The sequence below is a fragment of the Phocoena phocoena genome, chromosome 7, assembly GCF_963924675.1.
Source record: "Phocoena phocoena chromosome 7, mPhoPho1.1, whole genome shotgun sequence".
Lineage (NCBI taxonomy): Eukaryota > Metazoa > Chordata > Mammalia > Artiodactyla > Phocoenidae > Phocoena > Phocoena phocoena.
In genome coordinates, this window is record NC_089225.1 from 28,580,157 (window position 1) to 28,604,432 (window position 24,276).

General features: G+C 37.0%; 1 protein-coding gene across 1 annotated transcript in view; it reads left to right on the top strand.

The window, feature by feature from the left end:
• Positions 1-24,276, top strand: part of ARHGAP15 (Rho GTPase activating protein 15) — a 630,092-nt gene that overhangs the window by 353,562 nt on the left and 252,254 nt on the right. The window contains exon 9 of the mRNA XM_065880510.1: positions 21,280-21,402. Coding sequence (XP_065736582.1) covers positions 21,280-21,402 — 123 coding nt within the window. The remainder of the gene's footprint in view (positions 1-21,279; positions 21,403-24,276) is intronic.

Consider the following 24,276-nt stretch of genomic DNA (forward strand, 5'->3'; position numbering starts at 1 on the left):
CCCCAGTTCACATCAGCTTTCTAGTTCCTTCTTTGGAAGACAGAAAAATCCTCACCTGCCTTTGATACTTCGTGTCTCTCTTTAGGGTCTGTTTAACAGAAACCCCATGTTTGTCAGTCAACAAACCAGTTCCTTGAGCAGTGATGACCTAATATGAAAACTGAATATTTTATTTAGTTTTTTTTTGTCACACTGGGTCTGGGTCGGGGGTAGGGTCGGGGTCTCGGCAAATATCCCCAGGATGATAAAGTTATTCCAGAATAGAAATTTTATTTTGATCAGCTATTGTATTTTCAGTCTATCATGGTTCCCTACATCCATATAGGATAAAGTATGTGGACCAAATAATACAGGGCGGTTTGGAAACAATTGGCTTTTATGGGCACAATCTTATTCTTTCCATATCCATTTTTTTTTTAATTGTGAAAATGAAGCCAGTTTTTTTTTTCAAAGCAATGCAACTTCTCAACACTCTTGGAAAAGACAGCTTGGGTTGAATCTTTTTTTTCAATTTCAGCTTATGAGGAAAAAGAGTCGGTTGTTTAAATTGAGCATATATGTTTGTCCAGACATTCACTGTGTTTGAGTATTAGTGGAAAAGAGTATTTCATGTGATAGGCTTTGTCTCCTGGTTTAGTTCTTCAAGTTCCTGACTCCTATACTCATAAATCAAGCATATTTAGGCACAAAACAGGTAATTGAGGGGAGCCATTCGCTTGGTAATTCCATCCTCTCTTTTATGCACACACTTGCAAATGTAAATGATTTGCATCTGTGCAGACACCCTTGAGGGGCTTGTCTATCCTCACATAATTTTTAGATATCCAAGAAGTTTCTTTGTGAAACTCTCATTCTGTGTTGCCAGATGGTTGATACAACCCTACAACACCATATTTTCAGCAAAGAGGACCAGTTTAGCAGGTAGATGAAACAACACCCATTACAATTATTGTCACATCTCCCGATTTGATAATGGCAAAATGTACTTCTCATCACATGTTCATTCCAAACACAAAAATGAGTAAAAAAATTGATATGGTTTTCCTTTTACATTAAGAATTGGGCACAGCTGCTGCCTTACAAACGTTAAAAGCAAAAATAAAAGATAATAACATCTTTAATTTCTCATGTTTCTCAGCATCTCTTAGAAAAACAGCTTCGTGATACATGGCTCAGTGGCCTGAAAATACCTACTCTTGCTACACTTTTAAGTGTTTTCCTTCATGTTATAATTCGAGAGAGGGAAGATTTCTAGCAAACATAAAGACTTGGGGATCTAAGGAAGAGAATCTGAAAACTTGAAATAATGCCTTGTCATGCTGTTCGCTTATTCCGGGACATTTTTGCAGTCTTTTGTTTGATCACTACTGTATACCATTCATTTACCTTGTTTGAGAAAAAAAGGTTAAACTAGTAGCTATATGCGTGGCAAATATTAAGTAAAGATGAACATTTTAAATATTTGTCGTACTTTCAATTATTTGTTCTTTTGAGTAAAATTAAAATGCACCGATCAGAGAAGTAATTGGGCTTGGAGTATATAATCTTCAGGGAATTATATACACAGTAAATCAATGTATTAATATAACAAAGTAAGCATTTTTTACTAGATTAAAAAAACTTAAAATAAAGCCAGGTGTCCAAAACTGTTGTTTCTCTCCATCAAAAGGATTGCTTAGAAACTTCCTTGAGACCACCTTCAGATCACAACACAGGCATAATACATAATTCAGGTTATTAACTTTTTCCATTTAGGCTTACAGATCTTCGAGACACATGTATTTTAAAAGAAGAACAAGATTTTCATGGAAAAGTGTGAATTATACAGTAGTTTTATTGAGTCTTTATTGCTAATGCACATGGGGTTCAGAACCATAATGACGATATTGGGCACTTAAGTCATTAGGCTGTCATATTACAGCAAAATTATTTGTACTATATAATCATTGTTTCCTTTTTTATATTACACATATCTAAACTTAGTTCATCTATCTTTGCCATTACAGTACTACTTTGTTGTTGTAAATACCTATTTTTTAAGGATGATTTGAGTATGTTCATTGTAGTTCAAGTTCATGTTTATTAGACCTCTGCATCCTTAAAGCTGGGAAACATGATCGAGGGAAGTTTTCAATCTGCCTCATGGTGTCTTGTTTGATTATGTATTGCTTACAGCGTCAATTGCTATATAGTTTATATTTTAAGTACTTGTACACACTAAAAATTACAAGCGGAACAGGAGGAGCCAGTTTCTTTTTTTTTTCTAGCAAGATTTCCACCATACTCATATTTAAGACACACTCTTGTTTTTAAAATTAAAGTGAAGTTCTGTTTGTATTCTCCTTTTTTAGGGGGGTGACTTTAAAGATGAACACATTTAAATGCTCTCCAGTGATTATTTGCAGTAAGAGCAAAATCATTTGTGGGGAAAGGTAAAGCTGAAGCTCAAAGCTTCAGCTGAAAGTCAGGTGAATGTGGCTTTGGTTTTGAGAACTGGTTCGAGGGTTTCATAAACCCTTTAGAAATGAATATTGATTATTATTGTTCAACTAATCAAACAGCTTTCTCAGAATTTGCTTTGCTTGAAATCAGTGCCATGATGGATTGTTCGTTTTATTATTAAATCCTAGGGGTTATGGCACAATATAGCCCACACTATGTGTTGCCTTGTGAGTGTGTGTGTGTTTGTGTGTGTGATGTAAAAGTTGAGAGATATACACACTTCTAAGTTTGAATAATTTTTGGCCGAGATTATGTGAATTGATTCCCTTACAGGGAAATGATATAAAAGTAAAATCAGTAGTCTATTCAAATCATTGTACAGTCAAGTCAACTAAATATATGGCACCTTAAGAGCAAAACCAAAACTCAAATTGAACAAAACCAATTTATTCTGTAGCTAAGCATATACTATGTCTGAGTGTGTGTGTCTCCAACTTTTCTCACCAGACCAAAACCATTATTTGGATAATATACTATAAAGCAGACAGTGCCCATCCATCCAGTCTTTCTTATATTAAAATAGATCATCTGAAACTGACCCTTTGTGATAATTTAAAATTTTTACCTTGCCATGAATTTTCAAAAATAAAATACATTTAACATGAGAGAGGTCAAATAAGGGCTACCACTCTGAACTGTTGTAACTGTCCTGAGCACAGGGAGTACATCTTATAAAGTTAAAACACCCAGCACCCCTGAGAACCTATAGTTAACCCATTCAGTCCTCCCAGATATATTTTAAGCTTTGGGTATAAATTCAGTTATGGTGGAGAGATGACTAGCACATGTGAAGTTTCAACAGAACAGCACTTGAAAGTAGGCATACTAAAATTCAGAAGCCTAATTATCAGTATTACAGTTAAAAGAACAGAGTGTGTCTTGCTTGATCTGCTCTACCAGCTTGAGATACAGGTAAAATCACCTGACTTTTTTCCTAACTGTTGTCCTTTTTGATGAATCACTCTGGCTCCCCCATGCAATTGTCTTACTTAGACACTAACAGAAAGCTAGGTGGAGAAAAAACTGGAATCACAAATCGATTCAGAAATAGTCTCTGGTTTTGGTGGCTCTGATTCCAGACACATGACTTTGCAGCTTTCTTTTCTGACATACAGTTGCCCACTGCTGTGGTAAGGCCCACCTTCAGACATGACACCTAGAAGCTTGCTTTAGACCTGCACTGTCCAGTACGGATGCCACTAGCCACAAGTGTTTATTGGACATTTAAAATGGGGCTAGTCTGAATTGAGACATGCTGGCTGTAGGTGTGACGTACACACCAGATTTCAAAGACTTAGTACAAGAAAAAGAATATAAAATATCTCACTAATAATGTCTATTTTGATTACATGGAGAAATGACAATACTTTGGATAGATTAGGTTAAATAAAATATACAAATTATTAAAATTAATGTCTGCTTTTTCTTTTTTAATGTGACTACTAGCATATTTATAATTACATATGTGAAGAATGCTGGTCTAGGAGGTCTGCAATCTCAGCCACATGAGAGACCAGAATCAGCCCCTTGAGGAAACTCAGCCTCTCTCTTTCTCTCTCTCTCTCTCTCTCTCTCTCTGCTTAATTGATAACAGAGAATTGAGTTTATATCATCCTCATCATCCTTGTCATCCTTATTATCATTAGCCATGCAACTCTCTAGCTTTACAATTTTCTTCTTTATCTCTCATTCACCTTCCTCCCGATAAATACCATATAGAATAATTTTAATATATCCTTGAATGTATGTGTCCTTAAAAGATATTTAATGTTTTTAGTATGAATTCTATTTTTCTTATTTAAATAAGATAATAAGGATAGCAACATAATTTTTCACTCATATCTGTGAATAGGTAAATAAGGAAAGAATACCACAACTCTTTCTAGATGTTCAAGGTTTGAAGAAAAGGGCCTGAGGGCCAGGATCTGTTTCTTTTCTCAGACCTGTTGTGGATATAAACTCAGACTGTCTTTCAATGATAATAACCAATCATAATTTCCTTTCTTCATAAAACATTAGGTGAAGGTTTACTTTCTAAGAACATAGGGTTTTATTCATGTGTTAAAAATGTTGAATAAAAGAAATTAGAACTTTCAGTTTTCTAGAAAAAAAATCAGAGTATTCTTCTATTCAGTCAACAAATATATACTAAGCCCTTATCATTCACTCAGCACTGTTCTGGGTACTGGGATTAGAGTCTCTTAAAAAATCAGTAAAATAAAATACAATGAAACATAGGCAAAAATCCTGCTCTCCTGGAGCTAACATTCTATTGGGGGAAAAATAGATGTTAAAAGGAAGTAAAATATATATTAGTGAGACAGTGAAGTTTAAAAACTTAAATAAACAAACAAACAAATAAACCAAAGAAGGGAGATAGCACCTAAGTGGGGAAGGCTTGCAATTTTAAATAGAGAGGGAAAACCTATGAGAGGTGATGTTTAGGGGAAGATCTGAAAGAAGTAAGGAAAGTAGCTATGCAAATATCCAAAAAAAGTTTTGGGTCAGAGGAAGCAGCATGTGCAAAGACTCTGAGGTGGGATGTGCTCAGGAGAGAAAATGAAGGTCAATGTATCTAAAGTAAAAGTAGTGACTGACAAGTAACTATAAGCGATCAACTCCATCTGGGGGTATGGAAGCTTACCAGAAAGACACTAATTCTGAGAAGTTTTCTTTTACTCTACTGGTCAGAGCTGATCTTGCTTGAAAATTGTGAATATGACCCCAATGAAGTACAATAGCAAAGAGTCTTCTGCCTGCTAACCCATTCCCTCACTCCCCACCGTACAAACAATTCAACTCCTCAGATCTTCAGATTCTCCCCCAAACTGATATTCCATCCGCTATTAAAATTTTTTTAATATATAAAATATGTTTTAGTTGTCATTATTAAATTACTTATCTGTGTACCGTAAGGCTGCATGAGATGTACTTCTGACACAATTCTGATAAGAAGTACCATTATATAAGACAATGCTGCTACCATATTTATCAAAGAAAAATTTCTGCCATTTCTCTTTGGGTACACGCAAGATTTCAGTCTTAAAGTATAAATAAAATATTTTATTTGTTACTTTTTAAATTATTATTATTAGCAGAAGTTGTTGTGGTAACTCACATCATGCATTCATGTGGGAGGGTTTATACCGCCAGGACACTTATTGCCATCAAAGCTGCAATAAATAAACATTCATGCAGTTGGAGAATTTGGTATACAGTGTGTTAAAAGTGTGAGAAGGTATACTCTGTCTCAACCAGCAATTCCTAGGGCTCTTCCTATGCCATATAGCCATATCTCTTTACTGACAGCTAATATTAATATAAGCTTAACTTAATTTCTATACACTTACTCCAAATTTCTTAAATTATCCATATCTACTTTCTGTTTAGACACATCAGTGTTGTAATTTTTAATTGTTAGCTCCCAAAGGTCCAAGGACCATCTCTGTTTAATTCACTTTACAGAGTCTAGTGCAAGCTGTAATTTATGGTAATGATGGTGAAAATGATGAAGATGAGGAAGAAAGTGAAGAAAAGCATAAAGATAGTAATATATTTGTGTTCATACAAAGCCTTGTGATATTTTACATCATAACATTTAATCCTTACAACATTGCATTGGAGCTTTTGTATCCCTATTATACAGATAAGGAAATTGAGATTCAGGGAGGCCAAGTCACACACTTCCTAAGTGGTGGATCTGGGAGTCAAGATCAGCTCTCTTAGCCCAAATGCCTATGTGCTTTCCACCATACATCTTGCTCAGAGAGTATTCAATTATTAAACATTTTTTTAACTGACTACTGACTCTGTGTCAGCCTTGATTAGTGTATAGGGAACACCCTTAAATTCCAAAGTGCTATGTGAAGATCTGCCTCAGCCCACCCTCATCTTTGACTTCCACGTGTATTCCAACAGCAGTTTATTTCATGTGGGCGCAAAACTGGAAAAAGAAGTATTTTTGCCAAACTATTATGTGACCAAGAGCACGTAATTCTTGGTTGGCCATTCCCTCACAGTGGAGCAATTAAGTCCAATTTTCCTTTGCAAGGCCCCACCTTTGACTCACGACTCTGTTCTCCTCTGCTTTCTTGAGCCATTACATAAGCCAACACCTGTTTTTGTTGTCAGGAGTGTTTTCAGACTGATGTCCACAGGTGGTTTTTTCCTTTTTTTGTGTGTGCCACAGAGTGAAAAATAGCTAAACTTGCTTTCCAGTGGTTAATTTAAGGGAATATTTCCTGATAGAAATTTTCTAACTGAACTGCTTGACACAAATGGGGAGGGAGTCAGATCCTGCTAGAATATTTCCCTTTTACTCTTGGTTGTGCTTTGACAGTTTGAAGGATTAAGGGATAACAATGACAGTAGTTATTGTTATTATCAAGTCTGACCGCATCTTTCTCACCATTCACTGTGTCCCTGTTGGAATAGATGCTGATGACCACATCTGTTGTGTTATTTAAAGTAGATCTTTAAGTCAAAATAAGGATGTGTGTGCGTTGCCTCATTTTGAGTTTGCTTAATGTTTCCAATCATGTTTTAGAAGTAAATCCCAAATGCTTTTTTGCTAAGTGCATTTTCCTTTTGATTTTAAACCTATGTGTATTTTAAAGGTCATTTAATCCGCACACTTCCAGTTTCTCTGGTCTTAAATCATCGCTGTATTATTTTTTATACAAGAGATACTTAATGTCTCAAGAAGCTTTCAGAGACCTTTAAAACCCAAAGACATTTTTTTCCCCAAGAACAGAATTTCTATTTTGTCGAAAATAAACAAGCTTGAAGAAAATCAAGATCTCAGCCTGTTCAATAGTCCAAAAGTTCGAATTTCAGAGGGGTTGGAACTTGGTGAAATACATGTTCCCATTCCTAGCTCAATCCTCTTTATTCCCTCTTAGCTTAGGCTGAAACACATGGAGGGGATATCCAGCAGAGGACTCTCCTCAGTGACATCTGTGTCTGGAGGAGTGTCCTGGCAACTGGCAACAGGATCTTCTCCCCACAGGGAATGAGAAGGGTCAGAACCCTAAATAATAATAATCTATTACAGATTTCAGGTTACCAAAAGTTAAAGAAAAGTATAATAGCAAACACAGCATTGCTACATGTCAAAAGCAAGGCTACTGTAATTTCCCCCCTTGGGGCATGTATTTTTCATATTCTTATGCATAATTATGCATATGAATTTAAATATATTTCCAGGGCTTCCCTGGTGGCACAGTGGTTAAGAATCCACCTGCCAGTGCAGGGGACACGGGTTCGAGCCCTGGTCCGGGAAGATCCCACATGCTGCAGAGCAACTAAGCTCGTGTGCCATAACTATTGAGCCTGCGCTCTAGAGCCTGCGAGCCACAACTACTGAGCCTGTGTGCCACAACTACTGAGCCTTTGTGCCACAACTGCTGGAGCTCGCATGCCTAGAGCCTGTGCTCTGCAACAAGAGAAGCCACCGCAATGAGAAGCCCGCGCACCTCAACAAAGAGTAGCCCTCGCTCACTGCAACTAGAGAAAGCCCGTGCGCAGCAATGAAGACCCAATGCAGCCAAAATTAAATAAAATTTTAAAATTTATAAAAATATATATATATATCCATATTCTATTCAAAACTCTTTTTCCAAATATGTACAATAAAACGAAATTAATTGATGGCAATGACTGCATTAAGATTCAAATCTAAAATACCTGATCACTGGAAGAATTGGGCTAGTAGTGGGTGCCTAGAGCAACAGACCTGGCTCCTGTAGAACATTCTTCTGGATTTAGGACAGTTTTTCCAATAAAGTTAAATCTGGGATTAGTGAGACATAAAAAATGTGCTGACAAAAACCCAGAGAGACTTTGGACAGACTCTTTACCCTGCTTCTTACTCTGTGGCCTAAGGCAAGTGACTTAAACAATTCGGGTGTCTTTTTCCTCATCTCAGAAGTAAGGGGCATTTTTGGGCTTCCCTGGTGGCGCAGTGGTTAAGAATCCTTCTGCCAATGCAGGGGACATGGGTTCGAGCCCTGGTCCGGGAAGATCCCACATGCTGCAGGGCAACTAAGCCCATGCGCCACAACTACTGAACCTGCGCTCTAGAGGCCGCAAGCCACAACTACTGAGCCCGCGTGCCACAACTACTGAAGCCTGTGCACCTAGAGCCCATGCTCTGTGACAAGAGAAGCCACTGCAGTGAGAAGCCCGCGCACCACAACAAGGAGTAGCCCCTGCTCGCCGCAACTAGAGAAAAGCCCGTGCGCAGCAACGAAGACCCAACGCAGCCACAAATAAATAAATAAATAAATTTATTTTTTAAAAAAGTAAGGAGCATTTATTTTATGTTCCCTCAAGTTCATTCCAGATTTAATATTTCATGTTTCCGTGACTCCAACATGAACTGCCCCCAAGAATGGGGTTATCTGATGGTCAAAAACAAGGAAAAGCTTGGCAGCTTGATTACAATTAACTCATCTAGGAAAAGAAATAAAATATTCGGGATAATAATTGGATTTTGGCAGAAAGTAAATCTCCTATCACTATTTTTTAATGGAAAGAAGAGTTAATCTGAAGGTGTGACTGGAAAGCAGAAAGCAGTTTCATTTGTCACAGACCTGGGGACCATCGTCTCCATAAAGGACCCCACATAGACTCCAAATAGACAACAAATAAAACAGCGTATATCCTGACCGCTTCAAGTGTCACAATGATATGGGTCTTTCTGAGTGTTTTCCTAGTTTTTTCTCCTTCTTTAGCAATGTATGTTATGAATTATGATTATTGCAATGGAGCCAAGTATTCACCGGCTCCAGCTAGATCTTTGTTTAGCAAGCATAAACTCACTGCCAGCTGCAAATTGCAGCTGTCTGTCAGCATTTGTGAGGACAAACCGCTCCACTATCCCGGATCACTTAGCTGTAGACTGCATACTGTGTCCTCAGTTCTGCTCAGCCCACCCTTTGCATTTTCAATACCCTTCCTGTGGGGGAGGGTCTCAGTGGTTTACAAGCACATTTTGGAGCAAATAGCTTGAAGCGTACATCAAAACGATGCCTCTACTAGAGGGTCCTATCCCAGCAAAACTATTTTGTGAGAGACTGACTCTGGCCTGACGTTCCCTGATCTCCGATGTCCTGAAAAAGGCACAGGAGGCTGCCACGCTGACAACCAGCCGTTCTTCAGGACAGAGTGACCCCTGCAGAGAGTGCCAAGAGAATGGGCCCAAGGCCAGGAGCCTGTCTCAGAGCTAGGGAATGTGAGGGTTGAGAAGGCCGTGACCAAGGGGCCAAGCCAGAGGAAGGACATGGTCCGGGGGGCTCAGTGAGGCCATTCTGCGGGGCCATAGCATGGACTAGCAGGAAGCAAGGCTCAATGGGACCCTTATCTTGGGAGAAATCCTAGTCTCGAATGTTCAAGTAAACTTGGAACTCTGTCACTTAAGGAGGGGATTTGCAGAATGATACATTTTTGCTTGTGTAGCATTTGCCAGCATTCTAAGCAAATTTTTTCCTTTAAATTTCCAGGCATACTTAGACTGGGGAAGAAGCTGACAGCACCACACCAGATTTAATTAAAGTATTTGTAGACTTAACCAAGTCTTCCCTGTTTTATCATCAGAGTAACTCGTGAGTTCTAAGGATCACTTTTTTAGAGGGTTGACAATTTTAGGAATATTCTGAGAATTATCCCAAGATCGAGGAATACCCTGCTTTCCCCAGGCATTTGCATACAGTAAACTCTGAGCTTTGTAGAGGGTGAAAACTAAGACTGAAGGTTCTTTAGGCCCTGGAATGCTCCTCGTACACTGCAGGAAGCATGAGATATGATCAGTCGGTACTTGGGGAAGGTATGCTTTTAGATTTTGTTTAATAATATTTTCAAATAAAAAAATAAATCTGGAATTCTTCCCACTCATGAGGGTATTATGAGAACTGTTCTTTGTTATGTAAGAGTGTTGTTTCAGTAAGAAATGTGCCCTCTTGGGAAGAAAGGCACAATGCAAATTCAAATTAGTAATGAAACTGTACAATGTGTAGCATATGGCCAAAGTTGGCCTGAGTCACTCATGGGAGAAAACATTCTAAGACTTGGGAAAAGTCACATCCCTGGTGTGTGTGTGGGGGGGGGGGGGGGCTGTGTATGTTTGTGGACAGGGGAGCAATGACCCAACATAAACTCTTTCTTTCCCACAACTGAAACATACACACAATACTTAAAATAGTTTCATTCAGGGGTAGAAACCGCGAGAATCACAGGATCATTAAACAATAGCAAAGCTCTGTTAGTCCATGATCTTTCCATATTCAAGAGGATTGTAAAATAAAAACAAGACTCTGCAAGAGATTGACAACTTACAGTACAAGAGTGTTTGGATTGCTAAGTGCCTTCCCTTCTCTCTTTGCTGCAGTTTGCTGCTTTGTTCATTGTGAAACCTTTTTGCTGGATATGTTACATGCGATGAGCTTTGGTGTTAAAATAAACAGAGAGGAAGGCTGCAATAATGTATTTCAGTTAGGAAGAAGCACTTGAAAGAAATTGGTTTTGCTATACACATGATGTGAGCCAATCAATAGTGGTTTAGTCTGACAAGCACTGTCAATATCCATTGTCACAGTTCAGAAAGTCTTTAATGGATAGTTCTTCAAAACCCAATGATTTCAACGCATGTTCAAAGTCTTGAAATACACTCTACCTGGCAGAAATTAATCACAGATAAACTCTTGGGGTTGTATACAAGTTTTTTTTTTTAACTGAGAGCCAAACAGCCGTCAATTAAAATGTGTATGTATTAATATATATTAATCATATAAATTAATATAAACTTAATGTATGCAACAGCTAAAGGCATAATCTAATAATACCAGATACATAATAAATGACCAAGTAAATGCTGATATAATGAGAGGCACTGGGATGGAAGGTGAAGCGTGCACTTTTCATACCACCTGATCTGTTTACTTACTGATTATTACAACCATGATTGTGATACGGGGTAACTCTCATAACCTCACAGTTCATAACAATTGTTAGTTTTTATTGAATGCTTACTATACCCTAGATATTGTGCTGGTGTTTTGCATATATTGGGGTATTTACCTGCTATAACAATCCTTGGTAGGGATATTGTCAGTGCCATTTAACAGATGAGAAAATAGAGGCAACAAGAACTTGTACTGCTTAAATAAGATCTTACCACTGTTAAGTATCAGAGTTGAAATTCAAAATCCAAAACTGGTAGTATTCAAAAGAGAGAAAAAATGCATGAGAGAGAACGGAACACACATTTTTGAAAAGGAACAGCATTAGCTGTTAGAAGGAGGCCACATATTAGTGGTTCTTATCTGCCTTCCCCTTAAATGCTGACCCTGAACTTACTCCTATGAAGCAACTAGGAATAATACAAGCAGACTCTGTGGTTGGGTATAGAGAAGAATGAGATTCCTGGTTGGGCTGAGAGAAGAACTAAGGAGTTTGTAGACATGAATGTATGTGCTTTGAATGTATTGTGAATGTATTGTGGGCGTAGACATGAATGTATGTGCTTTGAATGTATTGTGGGCTAAGGGCGCATCATCTGTTTTTGAAAAAAGATTGTATGATGACAGGAATCAAGAACAAGGACTAAGAAATTCAGAGAACCGGCTAGGTCACTAGGCATTTTGGCTTAAAAGGAAGCCCCAGTAGCTCTATTTCTATATTTATTCTTGTCTTGCTACATTCAGCCACCTGGAGCATGGTGCGAGATCCTTGCATTCACCTTCTGCCCAGTAGCTGAAGAGCCCAATTCGTGTTTACGATGGTATGGCTCTGTGCAGAAGCCATCTTCAGCTGTTCTGACTGAATCCAGAGAGTGTTCAGCTGTCGACACTGTGGCTGTCCTGTGATTCACTAATCTCGCCTAAAGCAACTCATTTTCCCTTTTAGGTCTACAGTGACACATAGCACCTAGAGTAATTTTGTCAGCAGTTCACCTGAAGCAGATGATTTAAGACCTTAGGTCGGAAGTAGTTGACCACAGTGGGAGGCTACTGCCATCTCTCTATGTCCTTAGAACTTTGACAGCATTGCCAAACAGATAGAGAGGCAGGCAGTGGGGCAGGTTAGGCATGCCCAGGGGCTCCAAATCAAACAGCCCTGCATTTGTTTTCTGGCTCGGCCACTATTGGCTACTTGGCTTAAGCTCTCTGAACCTCAGATTCCTAATCTGCAGAGTAGACAGCAATAAGAGAACCTACCACATTGAATAATCATGAGATATGACATTCTTAGTACAGTTCCTTGTCACACTGGTAGTACTCTACAAACATTAGTCATTATTAATAATACATGTGATTTTAAGATGATCAGATTGACTGGTCAAAATGGAAGTTGAGACTGCTTTAAAAGAATCAATACTATATAGATTATTATATGTAATTATGTAGATGATTATATATACATAATTATAATATTTAGATTGTGAGAAAAGTTAAATATATATATTTATTTAACTTTTCTCACAATCTAAATAAACAATTTATTCCACCACTTCCTCTTAAATATTGATTTTTTTGACTATATATTTTCCTGTCCTGGTTCAAATTTTATGTTTGAAAAATTAAGGATACATTGTAAAATATTCTTGATCACACATAGGGCCAAGAGTTTAGAGATTAAAGAAAAAGCTTCAGAGTTGTTATGTATTTCTCCCCCCATGCCTGCTGAGAATACAGTATCTGTACACACATTTTCACAAAGGTACAAATACATACACGTGCACAAAATACATAGTGGTAGCTCTATTTATGTCTGTATGGAGAGAAGATTTTAATACCACCCACCCAATGCAAATACTGCTAAGCATGAGTCAGTATGTAAAGTAAGCATGGAAATTGGCTGATGCTCTAAAATATGAATATTATTTCTTTCTCCAACTTGACTTTTTTTCCATAGAAATCTAAGTGTTAATTTCCTAGAATTTTGTCATGCTTCTACCTCTATGGGGGGAATTGCCATGCCTACAATCCTATTGTTTTGGCTTTTCTTTATTTTGTTCTCTGTTTGTGGACTGATGTTCACATTCGTCTGTAAGGCTCTTCTCATTTGATTTGGCCATGGCCTGTTTTCTATCACTAGGAGAGAACCCATCCCTGTATTTAATATGCAGCCTTTCCTCATGGAAAACATGTTTCTACTTCATGGTGCCCTTTGTCTGGATTGGTGCCGTATGTTATTTTTTTCTTTCTTTCTTTTTTTTCCTTAGTAATTTTACTTTCAAAATCAGTTACTGCCTTAGCTCAGTAACCCCTTACTCTATTAGCAAATTTATCAAAGTTTTGAAATAGCTCTCAAGTGACAAAGTTTTACCAACACTACATTAAGTTGTAAGAAGCCAAGGTAAAATATCTAGTCAATAGAAGATGTCTTGATGATCTGAATCTTTACATCTTATACTGTATCTGTATCTGATTCTGTTTCAGGAAGAAATATCATCATATGTCTCTACATACACCATAGGTTTTTGCTATTTAGGTGTATTCTCTTTTTTTCTTCTTTCCTTTTTTTTTGTGAATATGTAGTATTTCCGTAACCTTTGATGCCAAAATCTTTTGCAACTCTGGCTTATAGAAAGAAACCAGATAGACTAACAATTGAAAGAAAATTATATTTGTGATGAAATTACTCAATATTTGCAGTACCGTTTTGAAGTTGTCATCATCATCATCATAACCATCCTGAAAGTTATTCTTTAAGTAACTCAGTGCTATGCTAAACACTGTAAAAAGAGTTTAAATATAATACCCTGACTCACATTATAGAAGTGCATTATCAACACAGACACATCTAAGATATATCATGGGCAAAATTAAAATATTAGGTCAATACATGAAAAGACACTAAAGAATTCATACATTACTGGAAAAAGTAGTTAGTGGCCTTTCCATATGGCTGAGTTACAGGGGCCATGACAGTAAACTGCCAGCTCTTTATTGACACTGAAAATGTAAAAATGTGAGTAGATTCGTCTATTTAAACTAGATGATTTAGCCTAAAAGTAAACATATTTCATTGCATGAATTCTCACTCCTCTTTAAATGAGTAGATAGCATAACTATGAATCATTGGCGAGAGAACGTTTTCATACCCTTTTGTTTCCAACTGATTATTTATTTTATATTTCTACAATGTCTAAGTGGGAATTAAGTGGTTAAAATAAAGCACTGCTGTTAAAATGCCCTGCATTCCCTCTTCCAATTATTTCCAGATTTAATCATGATTTGTGTTTCAAGTAAGTCACTTAAAGTTTCAATAACTTAGCTCCTCAGGGGATTGAAATTATGACTTCTGTTTACACTGAGCATGTGAAAAAAAGAGAGAGATTAAATGACCAACAGTACATTTCAGTACATTAAGTCCAGACTTACCCTTTCTGCCCACTCTGACATGGAGTTATGTGCAAAGTTTTTGAGCTCTAAAACCACACTCTGGAGAGAGCAAAGCAGTATTTATTACAGCCTAATGAATTAGGGCAAGCACATATGCCCTGTAAAGGAATCAGGTAGGAGACTGGCAAGAAATTTAATAAACTTTATTTCTCTATTTTGGGTAAGGTGCTCTTGTTTTAGTAATTTAGAAAGTGGTACAACAGGGTAATTCCAAATACAAGAAGGTCATATTGGAAAATATGAAAGGAGACAATCAGCACTTTGTTATGTAATCCGTGTGATGGTTTGAGAAGTGTTTTCAAATCTCTGAGGATGAAGAGCCTGATATAACCCTATTTTGTCATTTCTTTCTGGATTTCCCTCTCCAAACACTGCAGTGCGGTAAGATGAGTGCACTAAGCAACTGCCGCCAGTTTTGCTCTGAACATCCTACCAGACTCTGTGTTGGGAGCTCTTAGCTGCTAATACAACTATCTATCTACACCTGATGTTGATCCCTATGTAAAACCCCATCAAAAAAGTGACAACAAGTAGCCTAGAAATTTGTTTGTAATAGCATTTCTGAAGGGTAATGACTCTGCTTTCCTTTAGCAACATTTCTGAAATGTTAGCTCTCCCAGCATTTCCAAATTTAAAAAAAATAATAATATTAACAACATGTAATTGTAACATGGGAATACCGCGAGAACAGGAGTTTGGCAGGAAAAGGGGATATTTCAAAATAAGGTCCATAGCAAGAAAAATTCTGGCAGATCCACAGTTCTGGATCATATTATCCAAACCGTTGGATTCTGGAAGATTTGAAGGTTTTTCTTTTGTGGTTCCCATCCCTTAATAGAATGGTAGTGGATATTCATCATCTAAATTGTGTTGCTTCCTCCTCCCATTACTAAAGTTGGGAAATAAATATACAAAGGGCATCCTTTACAATAAGCATTCCTACCTCTAGAGGTGGTTTTAACACCATAATGGCTGCGTCAGGTATAAAACTTGTGTTGGGCTAATGCCTTATTCTCATATGTAATGATATTTATTGAAGATCATCTTGAAAAGCCCAGGATCCTAACTGTTGTCTGGTGTGAGCAGCTTTAACACCAATTAAATCTCTCCACTGGTTAAGAATGGTGCTTAAAGCTAATGCCTTGGCCTGTGAGTGTGGAGACTTAAACTGCATATTGTTATTCAAAATTCTTACGCTTTGAAAAATAGTCTATTTGTTTGGGCTTGAAAGAAAAGATCACCCATCAGTGGAAAAAAAAAAAAGAGGAAGCATAAAGGAAATAAAAGTAAATTCTAGAATACCTGGAAAGCTAATCCAATTCAAGTTAACTTTTCGTGGAGGTGAAAATATGTAGAATTAAGAGTGATTCCTCTGTAAATCAGACTAAATGCTTTGGAATTTAAACCCCTATCTCTTCAGTCTCTTTTCATTTTTGAATAAAAAGTTTAAATGGGAACGGAAAAAAACTGCTCATTGGCTTAACATAAATCTTTAAATTGCAGTAAGCTTCGCTCTCAAAAAGTAGTTGAATCTCTGAGGAAAGAGAAAAGGCTGAATTCTATTTTTCATAAATGATGGATTATTGTACCACACTGGGTATTTTCCAGTAAAGTGTCCTTTTATTTGCACTGTGTGATTACAAGTTTCTAAAAGTATGTGTGGGGTCACTTGGGTGCTGTGGGAAAGTGGAAGGAACACTGTTCTGTTAAAATCAGTAGTGAAATCAGAAGCAAACTATGTCCTGATTACCATAGGCATGTGTTTAAATTTTGCTTTCCTTAATTGGTTATGTTGTATTTACTTAAAATGAACAATTTGGCAAGTTTTTCTCCCTTGACAACAGAAAAGCGTAAACTGTTTTATAAGTTCGGCTGTTAAAATCAGATTTGTAAACCACAATATTCAAAGAGTTTTATTGCTGTTTACAGGGGTCCAGTGATGGACTTTGCTTTATAACCATGTGCTTTTTACATTTTTAGTTTGTATTTACAGCGCTTTCAAGTTATTTGGTTAATAAAAATTATGCCATATATTATAGTCATCTATTGACTTTAACTTCTGCGGATCTCTTCTTAGAACAAAGTGAGCAGAATGAATGATGGCAAAGGCCTGGCAATTTGACTTGTCATCTGAGGACGATTATTTATGGCATCAGGAAATGGAAGTTGACACTCTAGTCTGTCTCCAGGAAAGTCATCATTAGAGGCAACTTCGGATAGTTTGACTATGTTAAAAACTGTGTAATCATATTCAAGACTCTGCTAGTTTCTCAGAATGTATGAGAAAGAAACAGGCTAAAACATTTTAAAATACACTTTCATTTTTCTTGAAAAACCAGTGTACCTTACATACATTTCTCACATGTGGAGGCAGAAGTTGGTATTGAAAACAATATATATATATACACTATATAATTACTTCCATAATCTCACATTTATACCACATGTATGTGTTTTAATTTAAAAAGTACTTTTTAATCATATCATATTTACTAGTCCCTAACTGGCCGAAAAAATACCTCTTTTGGCCCTTAATTTCTTGACATTCTATCATGGAAAATGACAAGATTTTGAGGTGAGACTAGACATAGAAAATGGTAACCTGTGAAAATTTAGATTGATTATTCCATATCATTTCAAAGGCAGACAGACTTGAGACCAGAATTACTGAGGTAGATTTTTCCTGAAGGATAAGTGTTCCCTTAGCTCCCAGTACTAGAACCCAGAGCCACGGGGCTTTGATAGAGCTATCAATTGGAGCAGATTATATATGACTGGACCCAGATGAAAGTTGATAGGATAGCATATAAGCACAGTATATTAAGACACTCAGAATGACTCATCCAATCATACAGTTTTGAATCAGTTAATGCCTGACATTCATGGTCCTGTAAAAGCAACTATGGCTTGCATGGGTTTTCAAGGCACTTGCTATTTCTCCAAAATGACCTGAGGTCTGTTCCTCCTCTAAGAACCCTTAGTCTCTTATACTTCAAACTCCTTATCATGATGTATTATTACTACATAGACCATATGCATTTCTATCCACAACAGTTAAATCCAGCACTGCCATGTATTCAGTAGGTGGTCAATGTGTGTGTGTGTGTGTGTGTGTGTGTGTGTGTGTGTGTGTATCACCTAGCAGCACTGTCCAAAAATATCTGAGCTATGTGTATAATTTAAAATCTTCTCATAGCCACATTTTTTAAAGTAACAAGTTTTAATAATATATTAATTTTAACAATATATTTTTTAACAAAAATATCCAAAACATTATTATTTCAACCTATGACACAAGCTGCATTTCAAGTACTCAATAGCCCTGAGTGACTAGTGGCTACCATATTGGACAACACAGGTCTAAAGCAGTGCTCCTCAAACCATTTTATGTTCAAATACACAAAAAAAATGATAATATTTGCATAGCCCACTGGAACAAATAAATAAGACTGCTCATAGCCAACAACAATTTCCCAGGGGCTCAGGTTGCCTTGGTCCTGCTCAATCACACAGAGTGCTGAGGGCATCCGTAAATCTCACTCTACATAACCGTGCTGTCAGATATAATAGTTGGGACGCTCTGGTCTACAGCAGTGCTTCCCAACCTTTTCAAGTGATAGACCCATTGACCACACTCACATGAGAGTGGTTGTACTTTTATAAACAGCTCATTTAATTAATAGATAGCAGATAGATAGACAATAGATAGATGATAGATCAGATATGTATGTTTTACATATATATTTTTATATACATGCTACTTATAGAGAGATATATTATTAAAATAATAGGGTTTTTTGTTTTTTGCTTTTCACTGTTGCTTTACATTTTGTCAGCATGGGAGTAGCCCTTCCACCACCAATAAACAAGAACTGAAGCAGGTCCTATAACTTGTCCCTTCAGTTTAAGGGAATGATTCTCAGCAGGGAGCACTTTTTCCCCCTCTCACCCCAGAAGACATTTAGCAATGTCTGGAGACATTTTTGATTGTCACAACTGAGGAGAGTGTGCTACTGACATATTGTGGGTAGAGGCCAGGGAGGCTTCTCAACATCCTTATCCTGTACAGAGCAACTGCCTGCAAAAAAGAATTTTTGGGCCTAGAATATCAAGAGTACTAAGATTGAGAACCTTACTTTGAGGTAATGTAAGATACTATGGTCTTATAAGTGACAAGTACTGTCTCAACTCAGTATTTAATAGTGTATAACCCCATGTGATAATCAAAATTTTGAACTTAATTTAAAATTAAAACTCCACTCTACACTTAGCTAGGAGGGGGGCAGGATGTTTTCCTCTTCTTTTCCTTAGCCTAACACTTCACTCCAACTCCCCATTTTGCTAACACAAGTTTATAACTACTTTGTGGTCAAAGCTAGAGGAAGGAGGTTTTAAAAATGTCCTTATTTGACCAGTTATAAGAAAGCTTCTCACACTCTAGGCCTGGCAGAATTTTTAAAGCATACACTCTCCCTTAGGCACTTTTGCGGGTTCCTTGGAGACCCCACTGGGAAAATTTGACTTCAGATCCTCTAATTCAGGCAATTTATTTTCTTCCAGCTGCAGCTCCCTCCTAAGTCTCTCTCTTTTCTCTTCTGAGTTCCTCAGGAGAGGATAGAATGACTCAAGTGAAGCTCCCCTACAGCTGTAACTTAGTAAAGTGTTTTGCACCCAATAGCTACTTAAAAAATTTTAGTTGATTAAAACCATTGTACTTGAAATGACTACGTGAGCTCCTGATATTTCTGTTTTCCTTCCCCTTCCATTCTTTCACCAATACTCCAATACATTAGAATACCAGATAAAAATCCTATGAGACTGGTCCCATATCCAAACTGGACCTTGGACAAGTTACTTAGCTTGACTCTCTGACTTAGCTTCTTCATCTCTAAAATGGATGAATTAGTTTATATACTGCAAAAGGTCATTTGAGATTTGATTCAACAAATATTGACTAAACACTTACTAATTCTAAACAGTGTTTGAGGTATTAGGGACACATTAGTGAACAACATTTGTAAAAGTAGATAAAAATCCCTGCCTACACGTAGCTTACATTGCAGTAGAATTAGGTTAAATCATGTTAGGTGTTTAGGAGAATATCAAGCATAAATTATGGTATCAATACATTTTAGTCATATTATTATTAACCCAACTGAATGATTGGCTTCTTCTAAAATATTATTTGAGAGGAAAAGAACCTCTATGTTCCTACTTAAGTGCCCCAAATCCTCACATGACGTCAGTAATTAGGTTAAGACAGTGAAGGGCCCACTTACGATCTGTATCTCAGGTCATACAGATAATAAATTCCTATCATTTCAGGAATTATTAATGATAAGAATCATTGTTAACAAGTTAGTTAATAAAGTCATTAATAATAAGATAACTTGAATGTATTTAGACTCCATGCTTAATGAAGGTACAGACCTTAAGTGTTACGTTCATCATTGAATTCACAGCGTTTAGCACGGGATGTGATAATCAGTAGACATTCAGCAAATATTTGCTTAGGAAATGAATTTGATGCACACCTAACTTGGAAGATAACAGTGAGGCTAGGAAACTGAGGATGGGGGACTGATGAAGACATGGCAGAAGTTTGAGGCAATATGTGTTACAGAATTTCACCTAGTGGTAATTTCACACAAATAAGAAGAGTAAAAAATATCTGCTTTCTGAAAAAGAAATCACTTTGGGTTAACTTGATAAAGAAAATTGATGAAATTATTTGGGCAAGCAGGATCTTTGAAAATGCCTACATTTCCTACAGGTAGTATATAATCACAATTAATTGAAATTAACCAGAGCTTTTTTTTTTTTTTTTTTGCGGTACGCAGGCCTCTCACTGTTGTGGCCTCTCCCGTTGCGGAGCACAGGCTCCGGACGCGCAGGCTCAGTGGCCATGGCTCACGGGCCCAGCCGCTCCGCGGCATGTGGGATCTTCCCGGACCGGGGCCCGAACCTGTGTCCCCTGCATCGGCAGGCAGACTCTCAACCACTGCACCACCAGGGAAGCCCAACCAGAGCTTTTTTATCTCTAAGTTAGATTAACTTTTCTACAATTTTGTGTATGGATACAGTTAGGTGGAATTATACAGATAAAGATTATTGTGGTAAATATGAGGAAATGAATGTGAAATAAATTGTGAAAATATGGAGCTAACCACATTCTCATTACACATGCATGTTGCAACAGAGCTAATATTTTCATACGGGCAAATTTTTACTCCTATGCCCTGTCTAAACAGAAGGGCCTGAGCTATTAATTCAGGTAGTTGTCCCATAACTACTGTTTTCTATTCATATTTGCATAAAGTAATAATCATAAAGGAAAAATTGACTGAAAGCCTCTTTTTTTTTAAATCTCCAGTGTTCAGACTGCATCATAGTGCTTCTGATACAAGTGACAAAAACCGAGTTAAAAGCAGATTAAAGAAGTTTATTACCCGAAGACCTTCCCTGAAAACTCTGCAAGAAAAAGGACTTATTAAAGGTATAGAACATTTTATACTTTTACTGTAACAGTGATAAATAAATGTGCCTCTGTGTCCATAGTTATTCAGCTCTAAAGGAGTATTAAGATATTTTAGTCTTTTTAGGTTGCTTATTAAGTGTTCTGCTCTATAACAGAGGAAAAAATAGTTGTCCAGAAAACTAATCCTGAGAAAATAAAGGTTGTATCAGAGGATCATTGAAAAAAAACACCTAGTGTTGCCCTCAGAGGATCTGGGCTCTGGACCAGCAGCCGAGAAGAAATATCCTAGTGGCCCATCAGAATGATCCCATGTCCCCACATGCCTGGACAATCCTAGTTATACCTGTCGTCCCAGAATACTTAGTAACAGCAGCCCTTTTCATTCTCAGATGAGTCCTGATTTGTACTATAAGTTGTCTGATCATGTAGTCATAGTCTGAAGTAAGTGTGAGGAAGAAAGTGCTAGGAGGAAAGTCCAAGGTTAACTAGTGTCATGAAAACTTACAGATTTGAGATCTGGAGAACCTAGAACTCAATCTAAACTGAAATAAGCAGGTAATTTTGCAAATATATCTAAAGTATATAAAATATCCTAGACCAGCCCAGCCACCAGAATAAAAAAAAACTCTGGCAAGAGACTGTAATTGGAATTCAGACCTTAGTTCTCCCACTCACTAATATGGACATTGAACAAGTTATGATCTCTGAGCCTCAGATACCTCTTCTGTTAAATGGGTATACTTATACCCACCACCGAGAGGATCACTAAAACAAATAAATGAGATAGTCCATTTAAAGGATTTAACAGTTTCTGGAACATAATTATTCAAGAAATGTCCTCTGCTATTATTAATGCCATTATTATTCATTACTGTCGTTATTACCGGTAGTGTACCAGATAGATGAAAGGATGGATGGACAGATAAAACCAGTGATGTAGATTTCTATCACTGGAAATCATCACTTAGATCACACAGGCAAATATATTACTTTCCTAAGAAGAAAACATATGCATCAAGTCCATTATTCTCTCTGGCTTTCAAATTTTCTAACTGATGCATATATTTTGAAAGTTAAATACAAGAAAGAATTTGGGCTAAAATAAAGTCCTAAAATAAACTTTGAGAACAAAGTGGAAAGACTGATCCTTATAGAAATCAAAAAGTGATTTAATATGCAATTATTTCTCAGGAATAGGACAAAGCAGATAATATTTTCAGCACTACTTAGAATGAGAATTATTTCAATAGTTTAGACTAACTGTTTGACCTATCAATTTCAGTCCATTTTAAAAGAGGTGAACATATCACAAAAATCATCGAGCATTCTGAACCAATTGTGAAAGGTGAACTTTTATGCAGCATGAACATACCTATCACTAATAGAATGGAAAATTCTTAGAATGTAAGCATTTGCAAGTAGAACTAGAACGTGCTTTAAATCAGTCTTAGCTCAGACTTTTACTCTCTGAAGTGTCCTTTTCAGTGGACAGCATTTGGTCCTCTACAGATCCAACTTCATATAGTAATACAGTAGTACCTTCAATTCTGCCTTCGAATTTATCCCCTAGATTAAAAGTTTCTTAGAAAGGATTCAGTAGCATGTTACCTGCCATCCTGACAAAATATAAAACCAGATAAGTAGCCCAAACAATCCCAATCTGGCATAAAGTCCAAATTTTTCATGACTGTGGCAAAATAAAAGGGGTTTTAATTCAGTGGCACGGTCTGGCCCCAGTCAAAATGCTAAAGAATTAATAACCATAGTGCTCTAGAATTGGTCTCAGAAAGCGGCAGAGAAACCGGATGCCTGATGCAGTTTTCATACTGATGTAATGGAACCACCGAACACACTCCAATGATACATTTCCTATCTTAGAGCTCCATTACATTTTCACCATAGCTGACCAATGAGTCAGTATTCATTAGTAGGGCTATGGAAAATCTATGTGAAATTCCAATTTGATAAGCTTCCATTGTTGTCTTCAGTGGAATTTTCTTCCAAATACAGTTCAAGTTATGCAAATATAGTCACTTCTTGGGCTTGTTTCAGTTTTAACTGTGAATTTTTTGTAAGGCTTCTTCTGAGACTTTTTTTTTTAACCGAGTAGAAAGGATTAAACCAATTTTTAAAAAACGCAGGCCTAGTCAAATTTAGTACTTTAAGTCCATTTTCTTAGCATATCTAAGGCAAAGACTTAGAAAAAAACCAATGAAATCAGTGTTTCTGATTGGTTATGAAAACTCACATAACATAAATTAATGATTAACAGTTAAATATTTAATTTCTCCAAGTAAAATGACTTAACTCTTTCAAGAGAAGAATTATTTAGAAAGAGGGATAATGCCTTTAAATTTATTCTGCAGTGCATTTGACCAAAGAATATATATCAAATTCTTTAAACTGTCTAATTTTCCACATGTGGAATAAAGGCCTCCATTACCAAGGTTTGGGAAAGCTTTGGTAGTTTGCGTCTTACAAGTGTGCTTCCTGATACCTGGGGGGTGGGGGTGGGGGGGGGCTTGACAAGGCCACAGACACTTTTCAAAGTGTTTACTCTTTTATGTAGTGTTCCCAACAGACTGAGAGACCTGAGTTTTGAATTCAGCCAGCCTTTATTGAGCCCTCACTGTGGGGCAGGAAAGGCTGTGTTTTATGGACTTTAAATGCCCAGCAGAACTATATTCACAAAGTACTTTATGTGAAAAGAAAACTGTCCCAGTATCACACAGTCTAAGCTCAGTCACAAAGCCTTTCTTCAAAACCTGTTTTTAGGACTCACGGAGACCTAGCCAATATGTGATTTCTTTGGCCAGGTTTTAGATCTGGAAACAGTCTCTTGATGGGGCTGCCTTTTCTGATTTCTTTAATATGACTAATGAGAAGGGTACA